This window comes from Oncorhynchus mykiss, chromosome 21 (assembly GCF_013265735.2).
Source record: "Oncorhynchus mykiss isolate Arlee chromosome 21, USDA_OmykA_1.1, whole genome shotgun sequence".
NCBI classification, from domain to species: Eukaryota; Metazoa; Chordata; class Actinopteri; order Salmoniformes; family Salmonidae; genus Oncorhynchus; species Oncorhynchus mykiss.
Window position 1 is genome coordinate 5,267,938 of NC_048585.1, and position 14,421 is coordinate 5,282,358.

The 14,421-nt window shown below is 50.6% G+C and overlaps 1 protein-coding gene across 2 annotated transcripts in view; it reads right to left on the reverse strand.

Moving 5' to 3' along the window:
- LOC118942834 (carboxypeptidase M-like) overlaps positions 1 to 14,421 on the reverse strand; it is a 76,794-nt gene that overhangs the window by 31,698 nt on the left and 30,675 nt on the right. For both annotated transcript variants that reach the window (XM_036956668.1, XM_036956667.1), the window contains exon 4: positions 11,861 to 12,030. In XM_036956668.1, coding sequence (XP_036812563.1) covers positions 11,861 to 12,030 — 170 coding nt within the window. The remainder of the gene's footprint in view (positions 1 to 11,860; positions 12,031 to 14,421) is intronic.

Genomic DNA, 14,421 nt, shown 5'->3' on the forward strand with positions numbered 1-14,421 from the left:
AGAGAGACAGAGAGACAGAGACACAGAGAGAGACAGAGAGAGAGACAGAGAGAGAGAGAGAGACAGAGAGAGACAGAGAGAGACAGAGAGAGACAGAGAGAGACAGAGAGAGAGAGAGACAGAGAGAGACAGAGAGAGAGAGAGAGACAGACAGAGAGACAGAGAGAGACAGAGAGAGACAGAGAGACAGAGAGAGACAGAGAGAGACAGAGAGAGACAGAGAGAGACAGAGAGACAGAGAGACAGAGAGAGAGAGACAGAGAGAGAGAGAGAGACAGACAGAGAGAGACAGAGAGAGAGAGAGAGACAGAGACATTGTCCCTTTTGTACTTATTTGCACATTTGACATTTGAAATGAATGTATTATTTTGGTACTTCTGTGAGTGTGTTTACTGTTAATCTTTGTTTATTTCACTTTTGTTTATTATCTACATACAGTATATGTTTCCCATGCCAATAAATCTCTTAAATTGAATTGAGAGAGAGAGAGAGAGGTATAGAGAGAGAGAGGTAGAGAGACAGAGGTAAAGAGAGAGAGAGGGGGGGTAGGTAAAGAGAAAGAGAGAGAGAGATAGAACGTGGGCGAGAGACAGCGTCTCACTTTCAGTTACTATAAACAGATTCCTTAAAACAACCCAGGAATACTCCTTGAAGAGATGTTCCTGCAGTTGACCCCTGTTAAAACACTCCATGGTGCCCTCCATACCCCAGCAGCAGAGCTCATGGGTCCCCTGTCTGAGTGCCCTCTCTGGGGGGGCCATCACCGGTCCGGTGGGGGTACTATGGAGGGAGATGGATGGCCTGGTAAATGGACCGGGGCTGCGTACTGTTTATACCCAGACATAAACAGACCTGACAACACATAACATTGGTGATTTTAGGCAAGGGAGAGAGCAGGCCCGTCTGTCTGTCTCTGTCTGTGAAGTGAATGGGTATCCTCCAGGTGCTTGAGAGTCTTACCTTGCTCACTAACCCCCTCCCCAACCCTTCCTCACCCCTGCCCATATCCTCCTCACCCCCCAGCATCAGAGCCTCTCTGAGGTCATATCCTCCTCCATCCTCACCCCCAACCTTCTCTCCCAGCCTCAGAGCCTCTCTGAGGTGTTTCAACAGCTATAGTGTCGTGACTGTGGGAGGAGTAGGGCTGTCCCCGACCCAAAAAATAATAATCTTGGTCGACCAAAAGTCGCCTGTTCTTTGGACCAATGGATTGGTCAAAATGTTTTTACGTGTATTGTTCCATACCTATGCATGTGAGCTTGTCTGATGCTTTAAGTGTACGGTTTGATGAAATATGACAAATGCCTCAAGAGGGTGCCAGAAATCTAGATAAACAAAAAAAACAACCTGACCCAACTATTCATCTCCTGCTCCTGCTGGCTCTCAGATTCTGCCGTTGCTGTAACATCAGCAACCTTTCTCATGTTGTATATATCTTACCACCTCTCCTCGTCTACGTGCCAGTTATGGTTTTATATTCACATTTCCGTGAAACAGTTTAATTGATAATAATCTCAAAATTATTTAGATCCAGCAGCATACCATCCTGCATACCACTGCTGGATTGCTTCTGAAGCTAAGGTTGGTCCTGGTCAGTCCCTGGATGGGAGACCAGATGCTGCTGGAAGTGGTGTTGGAGGGCCATTAGGAGGCACTCTCAGGGTGCTGTCTTTCAAATGGGATGTTAAATGGGTGTCCTGACTCTGAGGTCATTAAAGATCCCAGGGTAACTTATCGTAAGAGTAGGGGTGTTAATCCTGGTGTCGTGGCTAAATTCCCCAATCTGGCCCTCAAACCATCACGGTCACCTAATAATCCCCAGTTAACAATTGGCTCATTCATCCTCCTCCTCTCACCAACCTATTCCCCAGGTCGATGCAGCAAATGAGAATGTGTTCTCAGTCAACTTACCTGGTAAAATAATGAAAAAAAAAAATATATATATATATATTAGTCATGTAGTTAATCAAAATTATAAAACCTAAAAAGTAACTTCTATGTCAAAATAGTCTACACAAAGCCAACAAATAAAAACATTGCAGTACGCAGCTTGAAAATATCCTATAAAATCACATTGTTGCAGACAGGCCACATGTGTAGCCACATGTAAATCAGGCCAGGTTGCCTATAGGTTTACTTCTATGTGTAAATCAGGCCAGGTAGCCTATATGCCTACTTCTATGTGTAAATCAGGCCAGGTAGCCTATAGGCCTACTTCTATGTGTAAATCAGGCCAGGTAGCCTATAGGCCTACTTCTATGTGTAAATCAGGCCAGGTAGCCTATAGGCCTACTTCTATGTGTAAATCAGGCCAGGTAGCCCATAGGCCTACTTCTATGTGTAAATCAGGCCAGGTAGCCCATAGGTCTACTTCTATGTGTAAATCAGGCCAGGTAGCCTATAGGCCTACTTCTATGTGTAAATCAGGCCAGGTAGCCTATAGGTCTACTTCTATGTGTAAATCAGGCCAGGTAGCCCATAGGTCTACTTCTATGCGTAAATCAGGCCAGGTAGCCCATAGGTCTACTTCTATGTGTAAATCAGGCCAGGTAGCCCATAGGCCTACTTCTATGTGTAAATCAGGCCAGGTAGCCCATAGGCCTACTTCTATGTGTAAATCAGGCCAGGTAGCCCATAGGTCTACTTCTATGTGTAAATCAGGTGAGGTAGCCCATAGGCCTACTTCTATGTGTAAATCAGGCCAGGTAGCCTATAGGTCTACTTCTATGTGTAAATCAGGCCAGGTAGCCTATATGCCTACTTCTATGTGTAAATCAGGCCAGGTAGCCCATAGGCCTACTTCTATGTGTAAATCAGGCCAGGTAGCCCATAGGCCTACTTCTATGTGTAAATCAGGCCAGGTAGCCTATAGGCCTACTTCTATGTGTAAATCAGGCCAGGTAGCCTATAGGCCTACTTCTATGTGTAAATCAGGCCAGGTAGCCTATAGGTCTACTTCTATGTGTAAATCAGGCCAGGTAGCCTATAGGCCTACTTCTATGTGTAAATCAGGCCAGGTAGCCCATATGCCTACTTCTATGTGTAAATCAGGCCAGGTAGCCTATAGGTCTACTTCTATGTGTAAATCAGGCCAGGTAGCCTATAGGTCTACTTCTATGTGTAAATCAGGCCAGGTAGCCTATAGGTCTACTTCTATGTGTAAATCAGGCCAGGTAGCCCATAGGCCTACGTCTATGTGTAAATCAGGCCAGGTCCTTCCTCAACATTGACAGGAGCCCTCCAAAACAAAAGACAATGACAAAAAAATGTTTTTTTTTGTAAACTATTTCAAAAAGTATGAAATAAAAAGTTGCTTCTCACAAGTGTAGCATAGGTTGTGTGCTCCGCAAACAATCTGTCAAATCAGACAATGATAAAAACAAGAAAACTGAAATAATATTATAGAAATGCATTAACACAAGATTAGAAATGATATAAATGAATGGTAAATATACTACTGGTGATGTAAATGGGGGAATTGATATACACTAACAAATCAAAAACGCAAACAATTCACACCATAAAAGTTATGGAACAATGAACGTGTACAAATTGGCAGTAGAGAGCAGTGCATTCTGGAGAGAGGAGTGTACTGTGCATCTGGGCTGTGTGGTTAACCCGACGTCTGCACTGGTGGTACAACATTTACGTTGATACGGCCTCAGCAGAAGTCAGGGAAGTGAGTTTGTGTTGAAAATACACATTTCCCCTCAGATTACACAGACCCACAAATAATTTGAAAACAAATCTACATTTTGATAGACTCCCATATCTACTGGGTGAAATACCACAGTGTGCCCTCACAGCAGCAATATTTATGACCTGTTGCCACACGAAAAGGGCAACCAGTGAAGAACAAAAACCCCATTGTAAATACAACCCATATGTGTTGTTTCGTACTTTAACTATTTGCACGCCGCCTCAACACATGGAACTTGTGAGAGTAATGTTTACTGTTCACTTTTTACTGTTTATTTCACTTTTGTTTATTCTTTTCACTTGCTTTGGCAATGTTAAACATGTTACCCATGCCAATAAAGACAGAGAGAGAGAGAGAGAGAGAGAGAGAGAGAGAGAGAGAGAGAGAGAGAGAGAGAGAGAGAGAGAGAGAGACAGAGAGACAGAGAGAGAGAGAGAGAGAGAGACAGAGAGACAGAGAGACAGAGAGACAGAGAGACAGAGAGACAGAGAGACAGAGAGACAGAGAGAGAGAGAGAGAGAGAGAGAGAGAGCGAGAGAGCGAGAGAGAGAGAGAGAGAGAGAGAGAGAGAGAGAGAGAGAGAGCGAGAGAGAGAGAGAGAGAGAGAGAGAGAGAGCGAGAGAGAGAGAGACAGAGAGAGAGACAGAGAGAGAGAGAGACAGAGAGAGAGAGAGAGAGACAGAGAGAGAGAGAGACAGAGAGAGAGAGAGAGAGAGAGAGCGAGAGAGAGAGAGCGAGAGAGAGACAGAGAGAGAGACAGAGAGAGAGACAGAGAGAGAGAGAGAGAGAGAGACAGAGAGAGAGAGAGAGAGAGACAGAGAGACAGAGAGAGAGACAGAGAGAGAGAGAGAGAGAGAGAGAGAGAGAGAGAGAGAGAGAGAGAGCGAGAGAGAGACAGAGAGAGAGAGAGAGAGAGACAGAGAGAGAGAGAGAGAGAGACAGAGAGAGAGACAGAGAGAGAGACAGAGAGAGACAGAGAGAGAGACAGAGAGAGAGACAGAGAGAGAGAGAGAGAGAACAGCTATACCACAGACTAGAAGGGAGGTAACCTCCTGTAGCTATACCACAGACTAGAAGGGAGGTAACCTGCTGTAGTTATACCACAGACTAGAAGGGAGGTAACCTCCTGTAGCTATACCACAGACTAGAAGGGAGGTAACCTCCTGTAGTTATACCACAGACTAGAAGGGAGGTAACCTCCTGTAGTTATACCACAGACTAGAAGGGAGGTAACCTGCTGTAGCTATAACACAGACTAGAAGGGAGGTAACCTCCTGTAGTTATACCACAGACTATAAGGGAGGAAACCTCCTGTAGTTATACCACAGACTAGAAGGGAGGTAACCTCCTGTAGCTATACCACAGACTAGAAGGGAGGTAACCTCCTGTAGCTATACCACAGACTAGAAGGGAGGTAACCTCCTGTAGCTATACCACAGACTAGAAGGGAGGTAACCTCCTGTAGCTATACCACAGACTAGAAGGGAGGTAACCTCCTGTAGTTATACCACAGTAGTTTACGGTGCACCACCACTCTGTCATTCAGCTGCGTCCCAAATGGAACTCTATTTCCTATGTAGTGCACTACTTTTGTCCAGAGCCCTATTGGCCGCTTTTTGCTATGTAGTGCACTACTTTTAACCAGGGCACTCTATCAAAAGTAGTGCACGATATAGGAAATAGGGTGCCATTTGGAATGCACCTCAGTGTGTAGAAAATAACTCTGTTGACCCAGACAGACAGACATATTGGGATCCAGATTTTATTGCGTAGCAGAAGGGCAACTTGTGGAGGACTTGGTCTGGTCTGATCTGGTCTGAGGTGTGATGTTTCAACCCACTGTGGCCCAGTTGGAGCACGAGATGGGATGGGTCCGAGTTGGACGGAGGTGTTAATTAGAGACTTGGGCTTCAGAAGATGAAAAGCCTTAGAAAGGCCAAGGAACGGCATCTGTTTTAGTTGTATAAAAATAAACTGCCCTCGTCAGATGTGGCAGAGTTGGACGGCAGTGTTGGAGACTTTAAGAACTTTTCTTCAATGCTGAATAATATCAGTTGTAAAGAAGCATCCAGGAACACCATAATGAGCAGCGACCAGGCCCAGAGCAGGCCCAGAGCAGCGTCCAGGCCACGAGCAGGCCCAGAGCAGCGTCCAGGCCACGAGCAGGCCCAGAGCAGCGTCCAGGCCACGAGCAGGCCCAGAGCAGGCCCAGAGCAGCGTCCAGGCCACGAGCAGGCCCAGAGCAGCGTCCAGGCCACGAGCAGGCCCAGAGCAGCGTCCAGGCCACGAGCAGGCCCAGAGCAGGCCCAGAGCAGCGTCCAGGCCACGAGCAGGCCCAGAGCAGCGTCCAGGCCACGAGCAGGCCCAGAGCAGCGTCCAGGCCACGAGCAGGCCCAGAGCAGGCCCAGAGCAGCGTCCAGGCCACGAGCAGGCCCAGAGCAGCGTCCAGGCCACGAGCAGGCCCAGAGCAGCGTCCAGGCCACGAGCAGGCCCAGAGCAGCGTCCAGGCCACGAGCAGGCCCAGAGCAGCGTCCAGGCCACGAGCAGGCCCAGAGCAGCGTCCAGGCCACGAGCAGGCCCAGAGCAGGCCCAGAGCAGCGTCCAAGCCACGAGCAGGCCCAGAGCAGCGTCCAGAGCAGCGTCCAGGCCACGAGCAGGCCCAGAGCAGGCCCAGAGCAGCGTCCAGAGCAGCGTCCGGGCCACGAGCAGGCCCAGAGCAGGCCCAGAGCAGGCCCAGAGCAGCGTCCAGAGCAGCGTCCAGGCCACGAGCAGGCCCAGAGCAGGCCCAGAGCAGCGTCCAGGCCACGAGCAGGCCCAGAGCAGGCCCAGAGCAGCGTCCAGAGCAGCGTCCAGGCCACGAGCAGGCACAGAGCAGCGTCCAGAGCAGCGTCCAGGCCACGAGCAGGCCCAGAGCAGGCCCAGAGCAGCGTCCAGGCCACGAGCAGGCCCAGAGCAGCGTCCAGGGCACGAGCAGGCCCAGAGCAGGCCCAGAGCAGCGTCCAGAGCAGCGTCCAGGCCACGAGCAGGCCCAGAGCAGCGTCCAGAGCAGCGTCCAGGCCACGAGCAGGCCCAGAGCAGGCCCAGAGCAGCGTCCAGGCCACGAGCAGGCCCAGAGCAGGCCCAGAGCAGCGTCCAGAGCAGCGTCCAGGCCCAGAGCAGGCCCAGAGCAGCGTCCAGAGCAGCGTCCAGGCCACGAGCAGCGTCCAGGCCACGAGCAGCGTCCAGGCCACGAGCAGCGTCCAGGCCACGAGCAGCTTCCAGGCCACGAGCAGCTTCCAGGCCACGAGCAGCGTCCAGGCCACGAGCAGCTTCCAGGCCACGAGCAGCGTCCAGGCCCAGAGCAGCTTCCAGGCCACGAGCAGCGTCCAGGCCCAGAGCAGCGTCCAGGCCCCGAGCAGCGTCCAGGCCCCGAGCAGCGTCCAGAGCAGCGTCCAGGCCACGAGCAGCGTCCAGGCCACGAGCAGCGTCCAGGCCCAGAGCAGCGTCCAGGCCACGAGCAGCGTCCAGGCCACGAGCAGCGTCCAGGCCCAGAGCAGCGTCCAGGCCACGAGCAGCGTCCAGGCCACGAGCAGCGTCCAGGCCACGAGCAGCTTCCAGGCCACGAGCAGCGTCCAGGCCACGAGCAGCGTCCAGGCCACGAGCAGCGTCCAGGCCCAGAGCAGCGTCCAGGCCCAGAGCAGCGTCCAGGCCCAGAGCAGCGTCCAGGCCCAGAGCAGGTCCAGGATATCAGTAAGGAAGAGGGGATGTGATAGCTGAAGACTGGTACCCAGACTAACATTCCACTCCTGTCATTTGCCAAAGACACTAGACATTCTCTCTTTAAATATGAACATTATATCATTAACGAGCTGGAGGAGATCAAAGGAATTGATCCTGATTCGATAACCCTCATAGCTATCCTCCAATCACAAAGGGTGATTGGCATTCTCTCAACCAGCTTCATACCACACTCCTTCGTGCCTTATTGCTTAGATCTATATGCGTGCCAGTGTGTGTATATGTGTAGAGTCTCTTGAAACACAATCTATTCCTAGGGACTTCCTGCCACTTCCAAGAACCACAACCTCATCAAGAAGCCCGTGTGTGTGTGTGTGTGTGTGTGTGTGTGTGTGTGTGTGTGTGTGTGTGTAGGCTAAAGGAGATGTTCAGAAATGTTCCCATTTCCTCCTATGAGGCTGCGCTCCAAAGACTCTCCAGTTGAACACTGCTAATTACAGAGATGGAGTCAAGACCGGACCTACGTCCCAAAACGGCACCCTACTCCCTATGTAGTGCACTACTTTTGACCAGGGCCCATAGGGAATAGGGTTCCATTTTGGACCTAAACCAGAACTTTCCAGGCCCATCTCTGGCTAATTGGAGACTTCAGGAAGTCGTCCTGTTTCCAGACAGTTAAATAAAAGACTAAAGGGTCAGTATTGTGGTTGTGAGGCTTTGTTTCTGCCTCTGTATTTACAGTAAAACACGAGGGACAGCAAAGTGCCGGGTTACAGGCAGAGAGAAATGTACAAATGGTTCACTTCTATTGGGTCTTCTAAATAACCACCAATCAGCTCAGTGCAGATATATCAGATCTACCAATCAGCTCAGTGCAGATATATCAGATCTACCAATCAGCTCAGTGCAGACATATCAGATCTACCAATCAGGTCAGTGCAGACATATCAGATCTACCAATCAGCTCAGTGCAGACAGATCAGATCTACCAATCAGCTCAGTGCAGACATATCAGATCTACCAATCAGGTCAGTGCAGACATATCAGATCTACCAATCAGCTCAGTGCAGACATATCAGATCTACCAAACAGCTCAGTGCAGACAGATCAGATCTACCAAACAGCTCAGTGCAGACAGATCAGACCTACCAAACAGCTCAGTGCAGACAGATCAGATCTGCCACCAAAACAGGTCAGTGCAGACAGATATTGACCAGCAAACAGGTCAGTGCAGACAGATATTTACCTACCAAACAGGTCAGTGCAGACCGATATTTACCTACCAAACAGGTCAGTGCAGACAGATATTTGCCACCAAAACAGGTCAGCGCAGACAGATATTTGCCACCAAAACAGGTCAGCGCAGACAGATATTTGATCTACCACAAAACAGGTTGTGTTCATTGCCAGTGGTTTCAGTTAAACTGATGACCACTGATCTAAGCCCTATTACAACAAAAACATGACGAGTCATTTAGTTCCAGGAAGTCATTTAGATCCAGGAAGTCGTTTAGATCCAGGAAGTCATTTAGATCCAGGAAGTCATTTAGATCCAGGAAGTAATTTAGATCCAGGAAGTCATTTAGACCCAGGAAGTCATTTAGTTCCAGGAAGTCATTTAGATCCAGGAAGTCATTTAGATCCAGGAAGTCATTTAGTTCCAGGAAGTCATTTAGTTCCAGAAAGTCATTTAGTTCCAGGAAGTCATTTAGATCCAGGAAGTCATTTAGTTCCAGGAAGTCATTTAGTTCCAGGAAGTCATTTAGTTCCAGGAAGTCATTTAGATCCAGGAAGTCATTTAGATCCAGGAAGTCATTTAGTTCCAGGAAGTCATTTAGATCCAGGAAGTCATTGCCGTCATCTCCTCCAATCACTAAAACTTTGGAAACCCAACTTGATGCGGTATTGTATTGTTGCTTAATAATATATTTTTTTCCCCTGGAAGGGAGACGTCTCTGTTGTTCTAAGAACCATTCCCTGTTTCAAGTTGTTATGGTAACGAGTAGGTGAGAGGTTTTTTTCCACTGTTTGGGGCTGGGATGACTGTGTCAGAGTCAGAGTGTGTGGGTGTCAGTGTCCTGTCCCATCCGGGGAGGACTCCGCTGCCAGGGGATGGGATCTGTGTGTGTCCTGTCCCATCCGGGGGGGGGGGGGGGGGGGGGGGGGGGGGGGGGGGGGGGGGGGGGGGGGGGGGGGGGGGTAGGAATCCACTGCCAGGAAATGGGAATAACATCTGTGTGAGTCGATGTGAGTGTGTCACTGTTTGGGGCTGGGTGTGTGTGTGTGTGTCCTGTCCCATCCGGGGGGGGGGGGGGGGGGGAATCCACTGCCAGGGAATGGGATCTGTGTGTGTGTGTGTGTGTGTGTGTGTGTGTGTGTGTGTGTGTGTGTGTGTGTGTGTGTGTGTATAAATGCAAGTGTTTGTGAGTGAAAGAGAGTGTTTGTGTGTCAGAGAGAAGAGAGACAGAGCGAGAGAGAGTCTGTTTTCAGGCCGTGGCTTCCTGCCACTCGCCCACATCAGAGTGTTGTGGGTGAGTGTTGTAGAGGTGTTGTGTCTACAAACATCTCAGATAAAACTCCAGGATCTGTTAATGGGTGTGTGTCACTGCCTCCCTTCCAAATGAAACCCTATTCCCTATGTAGGGGGCCAACGGAACCCTATTCCCTATGTAGGGGGCCAACGGAACCCTATTCCCTATGTAGGGGGCCAACGGAACCCTATTCCCTATGTAGATCACTTTTACCCAGGGGCCATTTGGGATGTACACTTTCACTGCCTTCGCTGGTGATTCACTGGGGTCTCAGTAACCATTCTGCTGTTTACACCCTGAACCATCCTATAGCTGTTATGTTCTGGTCTACTGAGCAACACAACAGGCCAGACCTGCAGCCATCCACCCAGCCACTCCATCCACCCAGCCACTCCACCCACCCAGTCACTCCACCCACCCAGCCACTCCACCCACCCAGTCACTCCACCCACCCAGCCACTCCATTCACCCACCCACCCAGCCACTCCATCCACCCACCCACCCACCCAGCCACTCCATCCACCCATCCACCCACCCAGTCACTCCACCCACCCAGCCACTCCACCCACCCAGTCACTCCACCCACCCAGCCACTCCATTCACTCCACCCACCCAGCCACTCCACCCACCCAGCCACTCCACCCACCCAGCCACTCCACCCACCCAGCCACTCCACCCACCCAGCCACTCCATCCATCCAGCCACTCCACCCACCCACTCAGCCACTCCATCCACCCACCCACTCAGCCACTCCATCCACCCACCCACTCAGCCACTCCAGCCACCCACCCAGCCACTCCATCCACCCACCCAGCCACTCCATCCACCCACCCAGCCACTCCATCCACCCAGCCACCCAGCCACTCCATCCATCCAGTAATCCTCTAAAGTCTTACTGCCACAACTCTATCCAGACAGTAGAACTCAATTTGACCTGGGTCTCCTATAGAGTGCACTAGTTTTAACCACTTTCCTATGGTGCACTATATAGGGAATAGGGTGTATTGGGTAACCCTATATATATTTTTGTATCTTTATTGGTGTGGTCTGGAGAAATGTAACCACTTAAATCCATGGACAGCGCTATAGATGCTGACCGACCCTCTAGGAGATCAACACGATACTGTGAAACCGACACTGAGGCACTTTGTCTGGATGAGTGACACCACATAGTCGGACGGTCAGATGTATTCACTCAAACACACCTAAACACATTGGAAAGCTCTACAACACCAAGTCAGACTGGACCAAGGCTGTGAGTTGGTTTTGAAGTTACTGTACAGTGTCAGAAGGGACAGATGGATCTTATTGACTTTAAGAGACAACCCATGATGTCCCTCCATCCACGGTGACTAAAACACAACCCATGATGTCCCTCCATCCACGGTGACTAAAACACAACCCATGATGTCCCTCCATCCACGGTGACTAAGACAACCCATGATGTCCCTCCATCCACGGTGACTAAGACAACCCATGATGTCCCTCCATCCACGGTGACTAAGACACAACCCATGATGCCCCTCCATCCACGGTGACTAAGACAACCCATGATGTCCCTCCATCCACGGTGACTAAGACACAACCCATGATGTCCCTCCATCCACTGTGACTAAGACACAACCCATGATGTCCCTCCATCCACTGTGACTAAGACACAACCCATGATGTTCCTCTATCCACGGTGACTAAGAGACAACCCACGATGTCCCTCCATCCACGGTGACTAAGACAACCCATGATGTCCCTCCATCCACGGTGACTAAGAGACAACCCATGATGTCCCTCCATCCACGGTGACTAAGAGACAACACATGATGTCCCTCCATCCATGGTGACTAAGATACAACCCATGATGTCCCTCCATCCACGGTGACTAAGACTCAACCCATGATGTCCCTCACTATCTCACCTCCCCTGGGAGTACATGCAGTCTCTGCTGGAGGACTCGAAGCCGTCTGGGTTCATGGAAACCAGGATGTGGACGCGGGTGCTGTTCAGGAGGCGGGTCACCAGCGGGTCGCTAAGGTAACCACGGGTCAGGTGATCGATCAGCTGGAGCAGGAGAACTCTGCCCACCACCTAAAAAAAAGAGATGCATTGATACAGTTACAACCATAGAGATCCTATTGACTTAGTAGAGGGCCATGTCATAAACCCTCAACGTTCCAGAACGGGAAGAAAATAAAAAGGCATGCGATATTGGAAATTCTATGATAGAATTATAGTCAACCTAAAATATTGTCATATAATTATAAATACATTTTATACGGGAAGAAAATAAAAAGGCATGCGATATCGGAAATTCTATAATAGAATTATAGTCAACCTAAAATATTGTCATATAATTATAAATACATTTTATACAGGTTTTATACCAATTGTCTGTATAATTAGTCTATAAAAATATATGTAAACAGACTGTAAAAGTAGACAATCTGACCTTTAAATGCTGTGATAAGATTCTAGTGTTCTAACTCAACGGTTACAACAGTGTTTAAGGTAAATGGTATACTTTATGTCGTCTCAGGAAATGTATTCAACGAACCCTGGACACAATGAAAGAGACACTGTCAGAACGTCCGTCTGCTGATCGACTGCAGATAAAACACTGAATAAACTGAGACACTGTCAGAACGTCAGAGACCATGAACCCACATTCTACTGTCTGAGACACCCCCCCCCAACTACTGGTGAACCCACATTCTACTGTCTGAGAACTTCCCCCCCACCCACTACTGGTGAACCCACATTCTACTGTCTGAGACCCCCCCCCCCCCCACTACTGGTGAACCCACATTCTACTGTCTGAGAACTTCCCCCCCACCCACTACTGGTGAACCCACATTCTACTGTCTGAGAACTTCCCCCCACCCACTACTGGTGAACCCACATTCTACTCTCTGAGAACTTCCCCCCCACCCACTACTGGTGAACCCACATTCTACTGTCTGAGAACTTCCCCCCCACCCACTACTGGTGAACCCACATTCTACTGTCTGAGAACTTCCCCCCCACCCACTACTGGTGAACCCACATTCTACTGTCTGAGACCCCCCCCCCCCACCACCACCACCACTATTGGTGAACCCACATTCTACTGTCTGAGACCCCCCCCACTACTGGTGAACTCACATTCTACTGTCTGAGACCCCTCCCCCCCACTACTGGTGAACCCACATTCTACTGTCTGAGACCTTCCCCCCGACCACTACTGGTGAACCCACATTCTACTGTCTGAGACCCCCCCCCCCCCCCCACACTACTGGTGAACCCATATTCTACTGTCTGAGACCCCCCCCCCCCCCCACTACTGGTGAACTCACATTCTGTCTGAGACCCCCCCCCCCCCCCCCCCACTACCGGTGAACCCACATTATACTGTCTGAGACCCCCCCCCCACTACTGGTGAACCCACATTCTACTGTCTGAGACCCCCCCCCCCCCCCCCCCACTACCAGTGAACCCACATTATACTGTCTGAGACCCCCCCCCCCCCCCCCCCCCCCACTACTGGTGAACCCACATTCTACTGTCTGAGAACTTCCCCCCCACCCACTACTGGTGAACCCACATTCTACTGTCTGAGACCCCCCCCCCCCCACTACTGGTGAACCCACATTCTACTGTCTGAGAACTTCCCCCCCACCCACTACTGGTGAACCCACATTCTACTGTCTGAGAACTTCCCCCCCACCCACTACTGGTGAACCCACATTCTACTGTCTGAGACCCCCCCCCACCACCACCACCACTATTGGTGAACCCACATTCTACTGTCTGAGACCCCCCCCACTACTGGTGAACTCACATTCTACTGTCTGAGACCCCTCCCCCCCCACTACTGGTGAACCCACATTCTACTGTCTGAGACCTTCCCCCCGACCACTACTGGTGAACCCACATTCTACTGTCTGAGAACTTCCCCCCCACCCACTACTGGTGAACCCACATTCTACTGTCTGAGACCCCCCCCCCCCCCCCCCCACTACTGGTGAACCCACATTCTACTGTCTGAGAACTTCCCCCCCACCCACTACTGGTGAACCCACATTCTACTGTCTGAGACCCCCCCCCCCCCCCCCCCCCACTACTGGTGAACCCACATTCTACTGTCTGAGAACTTCCCCCCCACCCACTACTGGTGAACCCACATTCTACTGTCTGAGAACTTCCCCCCCACCCACTACTGGTGAACCCACATTCTACTGTCTGAGAACTTCCCCCCCACCCACTACTGGTGAACCCACATTCTACTGTCTGAGACCCCCCCCCCACCACCACCACCACTATTGGTGAACCCACATTCTACTGTCTGAGAACCCCCCCACTACTGGTGAACTCACATTCTACTGTCTGAGACCCCTCCCCCCCACTACTGGTGAACCCACATTCTACTGTCTGAGACCTTCCCCCCGACCACTACTGGTGAACCCACATTCTACTGTCTGAGACCCCCCCCCCCCACACTAC